At 45.4% G+C, this 12,559-nt stretch overlaps 1 protein-coding gene across 1 annotated transcript; it reads left to right on the top strand.

The window, feature by feature from the left end:
• Positions 1-9,940: 9,940 nt before the first annotated feature.
• On the top strand, positions 9,941-10,876 carry LOC128116335 (olfactory receptor 8S1-like). Its single transcript, XM_052747509.1, has one exon. The coding sequence runs from the start codon at positions 9,941-9,943 to the stop codon at positions 10,874-10,876; it is 936 nt and encodes a 311-aa protein (XP_052603469.1).
• Positions 10,877-12,559: the final 1,683 nt, after the last annotated feature.

The raw sequence follows: 12,559 nt of genomic DNA on the forward strand, positions 1-12,559 counted from the left end.
AAGGAAACATATATAAAATTGAGCATATTTCTTATACATTCACAAAACCAACATTGGTAAAATTAACTAAAAATCAAACACTGAAAACATGCACATCCATTACGTCATCCCCATGCATTGTTTTCATTAACAAATTAAACTCTGGCCAGGCAGTGGTGGTGCACACCTTTAATCTCAGCACTTGGGAGGCAGAGGCAGGTGAATCTCTGTGAGTTCGAGGCTAGCCTGCTCTACAAAGTGAGTTCCAGGACAGCCAAGACTGTTACACAGAGAAACCTTGTCTCAAAATATAAAAAAAGAAAATTAAACTCTGATATCTTCGTGTTTGCTGCACCTAAATCAGAAGAAACTTAGAGTGTGGAAATCAGGTTGTCGCCACCTACCTCATTTTAGATCACTTTTGTTTCCTAACTTAGAATCAGTGAAGAGTTAAACTAGATCAAATGTTTTCAAATGTGTTTTAGCTCTGATTGCATCATATTTTTAAATCTTCCATAAGAACGTGAAAGATGAAAAATGACTCAGATGTACCTGCTCTGGATTAACTGGCAGCTTTGAGAAGATGTGGCCCCTACCTACACCCTTTTCCTGTCTGGCCCCAACAAAGTCTACAGGGTGACTCTGATTGTCACAGAGAAACATCAAGTCCTAACCTGCCCGAAGTTCCAAAGGCACTGACTCTGTTTACCCTCCTGCTCTGTTTCTTCATGCCAGTTGTCCTAGGTAGGGTTTCTATTGCTGTGACGAAACACCATGACCAAAAGCAACTTGGGGAAGAAAGGGTTTATTTGGCTCACACTTCCATAGCACTGTTCATACTGAAGGAAGTCAGGACAGGAACACAAACAGGGCAGGAACCTGAAGGCAGGAGCTGGTGCAGAGGCCATAGAAGAGAGCTGCCTACAGGCTTGCTTTCCATGGCTTGCTAAGCCTGCTCTCTTATAGAACCCAGAACCACCAGCCTTGTGATGGCACCACCCACAGTGGACTGGGCCCTCGTCCATCCATCACTAATTTTTAAAATGTCCTATGGCCCTGTCTTATGGAGGCATTTCTCAGTCGAGGTTCCCTCCTTTCAGATAACTAGCTTGTGTGTCAAACTGATGGACTAGGCAGCACAACTGACCCCTTGTCAACCTGACACTCAAACACATCACTATTGAGCCATAACCCTTCCTTTCTTATTCATCCCCAAGATATCACATAAAAAACATAAAGACCGGGGCTGGAGAGATGGCTTAGCAGTAAAAAGCACTGGTTGTTCTTCCAGAGGACCAAGTTAATTCCCAGGACCCAGGTTCAGTTCCCAGTTCCAAGGATCTGACACCTCACACAAGCGTGCATACAGGCAAAACGCCAGGGAACATAAGATAAAAATAATAAATTTATTTAAAAAACATAAATAACAGAACCTGGAAACAACCCAGATGCCCTTCAACTGAAGAATGGATAAATAAAATGCGGTACATATACACAATGGAATACTACTCAGCAAAGAAAAACAATGACATCATGAGGTTTGCAGGCAAATGGATGGATCTAGAAAAAATCATCCTGAGTGAGGTAACCCAGACTCAGAAAGACAAACATGGTATGTACTCACTCATAGGAGGATACCAGATGTAAAACAAAGATGACTAGACTGCTACTCACAACTCCAGGGAGGCTACCTAGAAAACAGGACCCCAAGAAAGACACAGGGATCACCCAATGACAGAGAAATGGATGAGATCTACATGAGCAACCTGGACGTGAGTGGGGGTAATGAAGGGCAAGGTTCGAGGGAAAGAGAGCTTAGGGGAGCGGGAGATCCCAGCTGGATCAAGAACAGAGAGGGAGAACAAGGAATAGGAGACCATGGTAAATGAAGACCACATGAGAATAGGAAGAAGCAAAGTGCTAGAGAGGCCCACAGAAATCCACAAAGATACCCCCACAACAGACTGCTGGAAATGGTCGAGAGACAGCCCGAACTGACCTACTCTGGTGATGGGATGGCCAAACACCCTAATTGTCATGGTAGAAACCCCATCCAATGACTGAGGGAACGGGATGCAGAGATCCACGGCCAGGACCCAGGTGGAGCTCCAGGAGTCCATTTGGCGAGAAAGAGGAGGGTTTGTATGAGAGAGAATTGTTGAGACCAACAATGGAAAAAGCACAGGGACAAATAGCCAAACGAATGGAAACACATGAACTATGAACCAATAGCTGAGGAGCCCCCACTGGATCAGGCCCTCTGGATAAGTGAGACAGTTGATTAGCTTGATCTGTTTGGGAGGCATCCAGGCAGTGGGACTGGGACCTGTCCTCAGTGCATGAGCTGGCTGTTTGGAACCTGGGGCTTATGCAGGGACACTTAGCTCAGCCTGGGAGGAGGGAACTGGACCTGCCTAAACTGAATCTACCAGGTTGAACTCAATCCCAGGGGAGTCTTTGCCCTGGAGGAGATGGGAATGGGGAGTAGGCTGGGGGGAAGATGGAGGGGGGGCAGGAGGGGGGAGGACAAGGGAATCCGTGGCTGATATGTAAAATTAAATTAAATTATAAAATAAAATTTTTAAAAAAACATAACTTTAGAAGTCCCACAGTCTTTACAAACCCAAACACATTGAAATTTCCATCTCTTTAAAATATCTAGTCTCTCGGGGCTGGAGAGATGGCTCAGAGGTTAAGAGCACCGACTGCTCTTCCAGAGGTCCTGAGTTCAATTCCCAGCACCCACATGGTGGCTCACAACCATCTGTAATGAGATCTGGCACCCTCTCCTGTATACATAATAAATAAATAAATAAATCTTTAAAAAAAATAAAAAAGAACAGGAGAGGAGCCATATAATAAAAAAATAAATAAATAAATAAATAAAATATCTAGTCTCTCTAAAAATCCAAAATCTCTTTTAAAAGTTCAAAGTCTTTCACCTGTGGACTCCTGTAAAAATCAAAATTAAATTAAATACCTTCTTGAAGAGAGAAGACACAGGGCACAGTCCAAATCTGAACAAAGCAAAACCAAACTCCAACAGTGTTAATAGCTCAATGTCCAATTATTCAGAATTCACTCTCCATCTTCTGGTCTCCTACAAGGAGCTGGGGTCTCTTCTCCAGCTCTGCCCTCTGCAGCACACACAGCTTGTCTTCTAGGCTCTGACCAGCTCCACTCACCACTGCTGCTGTCCTTGGAGGTCATCTCACGGTACTGGCATCTCCAAGACACTGGGCTCTTCTGCTGCAACTGGGCTGCACTTTCACCAATAGCCTCTCATAGGCTCTCTTCATGGTATCAAGCCTCAGCTCCTATGCATGACCCCTTCAGGCATGGACCTTCAACTGCCACTGAGGCTGCACATTCACCAACGGCCTCTCACAGTGCCAAGCATGAGCTACTCTCACTGACCCCCTCATGCCTTCAACACCAGTACCATCTGGGTGACTCGTACACATTACCAAGTCCAGCTGCCAGCATGAGGTACAACCTTGGCCACCTCTGGAACACAGCTCCTCTGTGCTCTCAGGAAGCACACTTCCTAGAAGATTTCACCTCAGTGATACTGGTCTCTTTTTAATCATCGCTAGTTTCTTAGCTCCAGCTGACCAGTATCAAGTATCCAAGGAAAGTCAAGTTTTGCTTTAGTGGTGCTTTGGGGGTGGGGTGGGGGTGGAGACAGGGTTTCTCTGTGTAGCTTTGGTGCCTGTCCTGGAACTCACTCTGTAGACCAGGCTGGCCTCTAACTCACAGAGATCCGCCTGGCTCTGCCTCCCGAGTGCTGGAATTAAAGGCGTGGGCCATCACCACCCAGCGCATTAGTAGTTCTTGTATCTTGTTAATCACAGCTGATTCTTCAGCCCCAGCTAACCAGAACCACAGGATCTTAATTCAAATTAGCAAGTGGCCCTGATGGAGTCTTTAAACTTCCCTCTGAAACGTCACAAGCCAGGCCTCCATCCTCTGCCCTGTTCTCAACACTCTTATCTTCCAAGTTCCCACAGAACATCCCACAGAGCTCTCAACACTCAATGGCTTTTCTTGCCCAAAGTTCCAAAGTCCTTCCACAATCTTCCCAAAAACATGGTCAGGTCTGTCACAGCAATGCCCTACTACGCTGGTACCAACTTGTCTTAGTTAGGGTTTCTATTGCTATGACCAAAAAGCAAATTGGGGAAGAAAAGGTTTATTTGGCTTATACTTCCACAGCACTGTTCATTATTGAAGGAAGTCAGGACAGGAGCTCAAGCAGGGCAGGATCCTGGAGGCAGGAGCTGATGCAGATGCCATGGAGGGGTGCTGTTTACTGGCTTGCTCCCCATGGCTTGCTCAGCCTGCTTTCTTGTAGAACCCAGGACAACCAGCCCAAGGATTGTATCACCGGCAATGGGGTGGACCCTCCCCCGTTGATCACTAATTAATAAAAAGCCCTACAGCCTGATCTTATGGAGGCATTTTCTCAACTCAGGTCCCTCCTCTCTGATGACTCAGGTTTGTGTGTCAAACTGATATAAGACTAGCCAGCAAGCCAGTCAAGAGCAGCATGCTACAAACGCAGCCAAAATCACTCCACATGGGACTTTAGTACATGCTTGCTTCCTAGAATGGAGATATGTCTTTTCTAACAAGCCAACAGCTTCTCAGGAATCAGTCAGTCTAGACTGAACTTCTCTCAAAGGATGACATTTGACGGTATGCCAGGGCCAGGGTTGTAGTTCAGTGGTAAAGCGTTTGCCTGGCATGTGTGGGTCTGTGAATTGGATGTCAATAACACAAAAAATAAGTTAATACATAAAAAACAAATAAATAAAGCCTATTTCCACATAAGAAAGTGTAGGCTGGTTTTAGGAACACAACTTGTTCACTCTGGAATCCTTTGTCTCTCACTGTGCCTGGTCCTCACCTCTCACTGAAGAAATGATGGGGAAATGAATGTTTTACGGATTTCCGCGTCACTTGAGTCCAAGTCAGGATAATGTAGTCTCTGTGTTTGTTATTTATGTATTAACTCCATTAAAATACTGCTGAATCTTCCCTGATCAAATAATAAATTGTTCACTTCAGATGTCTTTTAACCCAAGTATGTTTTTATGCCAGAATTAGTTCTGCTTTGGCAAACAGTTAAAAAATATATTCTATGTGGGGCTGGAGAGATGGCTCGGTGATTAAGAGCACCAGTCACTCTTCCCAAGAACTTGGGTTCAATTCCCAGCACCCACACTCAAAACCATCTATAGCCTCAGGTCCAACACCCTCTTCTGGCTTCCCTGGGCACCAAGCATGGAAGCAGGGAACAGACCAATACGCAGGAAAAACACCCAAACCCATTAAGTAAAAATTGAAAATAAATTTAAGGTTTAAAAATATGAATCCTGTGAGGGTTTTTTTTTTTAAATACATCATATACTTGAAATGAAATTCAAGGCTCAATGATTTTTTTCAGGGCAGAAAAATAAAACTTAGGGCTAAGGTTCAGTTGGTAGACTGCTTGCCTGACATTCAACAAAGCCCTGGCCGCTATTTCTTATACCACATAAAACCAGGCATGGTGGCACATGCCTCTAATCCCAGTACAGTTTGAGGCAACAGGATCAGAAGTTCCAGGTCATCCTCAGCTACGTGTGAGTTCAAGGCCATCCTGGGATCCCTGAGACTCTAACTCAAAAATAAGTAAGTAATGAAAGGACAATGTGCGCTAGAAAATGGCCTGGGGTCTGTAACGTGTCTCAGCTCTGATCCCTTGACAGCGACCAGCAGGCACTCTCGGCCCCAAGCTGCCATGAAAAAAAAAAAAAAAAAAAGCCTGTTTTCCGGCTGAGTCTTTTTCCTCAAGTCCTCTCCCTTTCTTTCTCCTTCTCCACCACCCGCAGTCTGCTGAGAGCTGACTTCTAGGCTTTAACTAATTGCCTTGCATCATAGGTTCAAATATTGCCCTGCAGGCTGTTCTCTGAGCCTCCAAACTCAACTTCTCAGCATACTGGAAGCCGAGCTCGGCTTCAGGCTGGGACCTCAGGGAACCTGGCTCTGGCCCAGTTCCCCTTGGGTACCTGCCTAAGCACAGAGAGCCTTCTCATTGGTTCCGTTAGGGGAATCTTTCTCCTTAAATAGTACTTCTCCAAGAATATTCCAAGTCGCAGAAGAAATAAATGAAGTCGGGTACTGTACCTGGAACTGCTGGAGACGGTTTGAAAGCAAGGCATGCCTATTGTTCAAACAACAGCTTGGCAGAAAATGCCCTTGTCTCTCCCTCCAGGGTCCTGCGCTGCAGAATGGCACTCTAAGTTGAGATACTCAGAATAATCGTGGTTCTGTGAGGTAGCCACAGTTCCCAAGTTTATATTATCCTAGCATCTTGTGCTCATTGAAACCAAAAAGAAAACATGTCTTTTGTGCAGAATCAGACTCCTAAGGTTGGAATTACCTCATATGAAGATTTTTTTTTTCCTGTGAAATGTCTGTCATGATGAGAAATACAGAACACTGCAACTACTTCCTCCGGGAAAAGCCAAGAGAATGGTAAGTGGCCATCTCTGATCCTGCTGTGCCCTCGTGTTTCTGTGCTTTAATTCTGCTGCTAACTGCTCCCCTTTTCTGCATGCCTCTCTTACTACTTCCTGATTGGCTCTGTCCATCCTGGTCCTCTGAGTCCCTTCATCCCTAGGCCAGAGACGGGCACCTCCTAACCCCTGGCAGACCATCTCCTCCTCACAGGACCCAAATGTCCCTGTGTTTCCAAAAGGTCTATTTGTACCCGCTGCCTTAAATACCTTATCAGAAAAGTCTTTTTATTCACTCCCTGATTGCCGCAGAGGACAGCAAGGCCTTAAAGACTGAGCATAAACCCTTTCACTCCAAAGGAGCGCAGACCCCTAGAACGCAGTGAATGTATAGTAAATGTATAGAAATGGATGTTGGTCTGTTGGGGCCACCTGTTTCCCAGCTTGACCCTGGCTCCAGTGAGAGGAACTGCACTAAAGCTTCGCTGTCACTGAAACCATCCTCAGATCTGCTCACCACAGGCACAAGTGTGAGCGTGTGCAGAAGAGGACAGTACAGAAAACAGCCCTCCTGCTGCCAGCCCTCCTGCCCACCCCCTTGCCAAGTCCCCGAGTGTCTACAGCCTGAATGGCAGTCTTCAGCCCCCAGAACCTCCCATCACCTTCCCGTAGCTCACCTTCCACACATACCCCTCGCTCCTTTATTCCAATAATGTCTTCAAGCAACTAGTGTAAGAAAGCCACTTTTTGTCCCACATCCTTGTAATAACTTGTAAAGCAAATGAGAGATGTAGCCTCTGTCTTCTCATACAAAATGTGGATTGAGAGACAGATCGGAGGTAAAAAACAAAAAAAAAAAAAAACAAAAAAAACAAAAACAGGATTTGAAACTTTCACTGAGATACAAGGGAGGGCAGCTCTGAGATACCTGAGCAGAGTCAGGCAAAGTGGAGGGATGGATTAGATGGGATGACCCCCAAAGGAAAAACGTCCTCCAGAGGACCCAGTGTTCTCACCAGAACCTGCAGCTGCTGTCCTGCACTGAGACCCCTTTTTAAAAGAAACAGAACGGAAGAGATTTTCAGGATAGCTTTATGTACAGACACCTTGAAATATCCGAGTCCTTACAGAAAATGTCTCCCACTTGACTAGCTTACATGGATTTCAAAGCATTTGCTTTCAACGGGTGTTTACTATTTCATCTGTGCAGAATCCTCAAAAGTAACTTCTCCAGCTGCCTGTGGTTCCTCATCCTTGGCTCTATCCTCCCAGCACACAAAGGTAGGTGTTTGTCCAGGCACGAAGGTGGCCTAGACTTGGATCTAAGATGGGCCAAAGCTCAGGTTGGTAGATTTGTTAATATATCAGAATTTACAATTCTCTTAATGGTTTATCACCTGTCTAAAGACTCCTGGCGAGGATAGAAGGGTTGGAATCACAGCTGCCTGAATAAGCAAGATAAAAAGTTTTCTATAAAAGCAGAAACCTGCCATAGAAGCTGATTACAGAAACCAAACAGAAGCAGAATGTTGGTAAATTAGATTGCAAGGGGCAAGTGAACAGGATCTTTACCCAGGACGGTGACTTCCTTACACAGCCCATAATCAGGTTTCAGTTATTTTTAGTATCACCATTACCGTAAGCATTGTACTCTTGGTCTTCTTGGACAGAGTTTATGTAAGTAAACTAAAAAAAAATAATAATAGTAAGAGTATTATAATGATAGCAGATGAGAAAAGAATAATACAATGACAACAAGAACACTGCAAACATTATTCTGAACTAATGCAATATTGTTTGCCACCTCTCCAAAGCTGAGGGCATCAGAGAATGTTGCAGGATTCACTCTGCTGTTGAAAGCATCCTTGAAATTCAGCAACAGTCACCTCAGACAAGATCCACAATCCTTCTGCCGGGAACTAATGCTGTTGAGGGATTAGAGGATGAGATTACAGCTGAAGTGGTCCAAGGCTCTTGTCCAAAGCATGCCACAGAGTGTGGGCTTCCAGGACAATGTGGGAGGTGTGGTCTGGAGCCCACAGGAAAGGGGTGCTGACAGTGACCAAAGAAAGCGATGCTTTAAGACAGCTGTTACAGTAAGGTCTGCATCACAGTCTGGGGAAGGAAACTGAAATACATGTTTGACCTGAGGGGAGAAACACAATTCAGACCATGACTAAAGCGAGACAAAGTGTGGGCTGAAGAAGGAAGTCACCAAGATAGGCTATTTCTATGTAGTCTTTGAGGTGACATTGGAAAGGTCATGGAAGTTTAGATTCGTAAAATTAAAAGGAGGATATATTTAAAGTGCTAGAAAACACCAACTGTGACACAGAAAGAAGCAAATCTACTTTTATATCGAAAATAAGTAAAATGGCTGCAAGATGAAAGGCAGATGAAGGATATGAAAGTAAGAAATTGTAACTCATCACTGTGATCCCAGCGAGGCAGAGTCCACAGTCGAAGGAAAACGATGTCATTATTATTTTTTTTACGTGTTGCCAAGCTGACATTACAACATACCCCTGGGTTCTCACGGGAAAGTAGGAACAAAACTCTGTATCCCAGGGATGAGGGTTTCCTGCCTCACTCACGGGTTTTCTTTGAAAGCAGCTGAGAGAGCGACTGAGAAAGCATTCTATGTGCATCTCTACTGCAGTGTGCTGTCCGTGAGGTCACTGGGACGTCCATGCATGCTGGCTGCTTTGCCTTTATGGGTGCCTCTTCCCATAAAAATAATTTGTATTTTTATTACAGTGTCATAAAGACAATTGAATTAGTCTTGTTACATCCATTGTTTCCTTCCTTTTTTTTTTTTTTTTTTTTTTTTTTTTTGAGGTAACATTTCATTCTGTACCTGAGATTAGCCTAGTAATACATGTGTAGCCCAAGGCCTGGAACTCATAGCCATCCTCCCGCCTTAGCTTCTAAACTGCTGAGATCATAAGTCTTCATTACTGCACCCAGCTACTTCTAATCTTATAGAAATATATTTTCACCTGCCACTGAAAGGCCGTGACCCCAGGCACTGTGTCAGTCGGCCCTGGTAAGGAGCCATTGAATTACTTTGAACCAAAAAGGAGAGAGAGATTAGACCCTGCAAACCTGTGCTATACATTTTCAAATTTCTGAACTGAGTGCAGGAAAAAAACTAAGACTATTAGTAAATGGAGGCCCCAGAGATGCTCACCCTCCCTGCAAATACCAGTGAGGAATGGAGAGAATCCTCTTGAAGTCTGTGAACACTGTGAACTGCCATCGAAGAAGACAAAACAGGGTTTGAAACTTCCACTGAGATACAAGGGAGGGCAGCTACAAGGGATACTCTGAGATAGCTGAGCAGAGTCCAGGCAAAGTGGAGGGATGGACCAGATGGGATGACCCCCCAAAAGGACACGGTCACAATCATCAGAGATGTAACCTCTTTCCGCTTTATTCCAAGGAAGTACCATCCACAAATGGCCTGGAGGAACCACAGCGCCATCACACAGTTCCTTCTCACGGGGCTCTCCGACGACCCCGTGATCGAGGCTCTACTTTTCGCGCTTTTCCTGGGGATTTACCTCCTCACCATGACGGGGAACCTGACGATGCTGCTGGTGATCGGGGCTGACTCCCACCTCCACACGCCCATGTACTTCTTCTTAAGCAACCTGTCCTTCCTGGACCTCTGCTTCTCGTCCGTCACGGTACCGAAGCTGCTGAAGGACCTCCTGTCCGAGAGGAAAAGCATCTCCGTAGGCGGCTGCCTGGCTCAGGTCTTCTTCGTGTTCATCACTGCGGGGACCGAAGCCTTTCTTCTCTCGATGATGGCCTACGACCGCTATGCAGCCATCTGCCACCCGCTGCTCTACAGCCAGATAATGAGCAACGAACTCTGCCTGAAGCTGGTTCTGCTCTCCTGGGGCCTGGCCTCTCTCAGCTCGGTGGTCATTGTGCTCTTGGCTGTGAACCTGGACTTCTGTGAGGCCTACACCATACACCACTATACGTGTGAGCTGCCCTCTCTCTTTCCTCTCTCTTGCTCTGATATCTCCATCAACGTTGACATCTTGATCTGCTCCATCTTGCTGCACGGGCTGGGAACCTTTCTCCCGGTCTTCTTTTCTTATGCCCGCATTGTCTCCACCATCCTGAGCATGAAATCCACCACAGGGAGGAGCAAGGCGTTTAATACTTGCTCTTCCCACCTCGTGGCCGTGGTCCTGTTTTTTGGGTCAGGTTTGGTGCGTTATCTCGTGCCCACCTCTGGGTCCTCCCTGGATTTGATCTTGTCTTTGCAGTACAGCGCAGTGACCCCCATGCTGAACCCCCTCATCTACAGCCTGAAAAACAAGGAGGTGAAGGCAGCTGTGAGAAGGACCTTGGGGAAATGCCGGCATTGCCTGGAGTGATGGTATGGAGTGGCAGGAAAGGAGTCTGTGTTGCCAAGCACTGGAACTTCAGGCAGCGTTTTAGACCACTGACTTAAAGGGCGGCAGCCTATGCCACTCTCTCTGGCTATGCTAAGAATGAAAACGTATATAAAACCATATTAAATAGATAAAGTTTATATCTGAAACTTATGGCCCATCTTGGCTTGGCTGTGCCCTCTAATATTTCTAACGCAACTTTCTTCCTAAGTTACGTAGTTAAGAGTTATAACCCCTGAACTGGTATCTTATTTTTCTAACTATTTCTATTCATTCTTTAGGAAGTTCATAAAATGTTTTCTAATCATGGTCACCACCCCCCTCTTCCTCCTAACGTCTTCAATACCCACACCCACCTTCCCATCCCGTCCCCAACTCCATGTCTTCTTTTTTAACTTAAATTTTTTTAAGAATTTCATACTGAATTTATATTATTTCCATCCCTTCTCTCCCCCTTCCAACTCCTCCCGTGTCCCCCAGCTAAAATTCATGGCCTTGTCTTCTGTAGTTACTACTGTTACATGCGTGTGTGTGTGTGTGTGTGTGTGTGTGTGTGTGTGTGTGTGTGTGTGTGTGTGTGTTTTATTTGAAACCTACTGAGTCCATTTAGTGTTACTCATGTGTACATGTGTTTAGGGGTGGCCACTTAACAGGGAGCTTATCTCTGGAGAAAACTGATTCTCCCTTCTCAGGAGCCATTGATTGCCTATAGCTCTTCATCTAAAGAAAACTGATTCTCCCTTCTCAGGAGCCATTGGTTGCCTATAGCTCTTCATCTAAAGGTGGAACCTTGTGGAATTCCCCCATACATATTAGTATGTAACAGGTCCATGCAGGTCTTGTTTAGACGGCCCTGTGTTGAGATCTCATCCGTATCATGTCTAGAAGACCTTATTTCACAGCAGGCCTGCCTCCAGATCTGCTCCTCTGGCTCTCAGCATCTTTTCTCTCCCTATTCCCTGATGTTCCCCAAACTTTAGATGTAGGGGTTGCATTGTAGATGTATTATTTTGGGGTTGCACACCCCTAAAGGTATTATCTGCATTCTGACCAGTTTGGATTGTTGTGATCTGCTTGGCTTAAGGACTGGCCTATCTTTGGTGACAAGGGAATGTAAAACCAAAGACACAGAACAATGTGCTGGCCAGTTTCATATCAGCTTGACACAAGATAGAGTTATCTGAAAGGAGGGAACCTCAATTGAGAAAATAATTCCATTAGATCTGGCTGTAGGGCACTTTCTTAGTTAGTGTCTTATGGAGGAGGGCCCAGTCCATTGTGGGTGGTGCCATCCCTGGGCTGCTGGTCCTGGGTTCTATAAAAAATCAGGCTAAGCAAGCCATGAAGAGCAAGCCAGTAAGCAGCACCCTCCATGGACTCTGCATCAGCTCCTGCCTCCAGGTTCCTGCTGTGTTTGAGTTCCTGCCCTGACTTCCTTCAGTGATGGACTGTTACCTGGAAGTGTAAGTTGAAATAAAAACCCTTTCCTCTCCAAGTTTGTTTAGTTATGGTGCTTCATCACAGCAATAATAACCCTAACTAGGAACAGAGACTGGTACCAAGACCATGGGGCATTGCTGTGACAGACCTGACCATCTTGTTTGGGGGAGGATTGTGGAAAGTCTTTGGAACTTTGGGTAAGAAAAGCCATTGAGTGTTGAGAGC

This window comes from Peromyscus californicus, unplaced genomic scaffold (genome assembly GCF_007827085.1).
Source record: "Peromyscus californicus insignis strain IS unplaced genomic scaffold, ASM782708v3 Scaffold_20__1_contigs__length_68692818, whole genome shotgun sequence".
NCBI classification, from domain to species: Eukaryota; Metazoa; Chordata; class Mammalia; order Rodentia; family Cricetidae; genus Peromyscus; species Peromyscus californicus.

Coding starts and splice junctions, on each gene's coding strand:
- LOC128116335 (XM_052747509.1), top strand. CDS start 9,941: ATGGCCTGGAGGAACCACAGCGCCATCACACAGTTCCTTCTCACGGGG.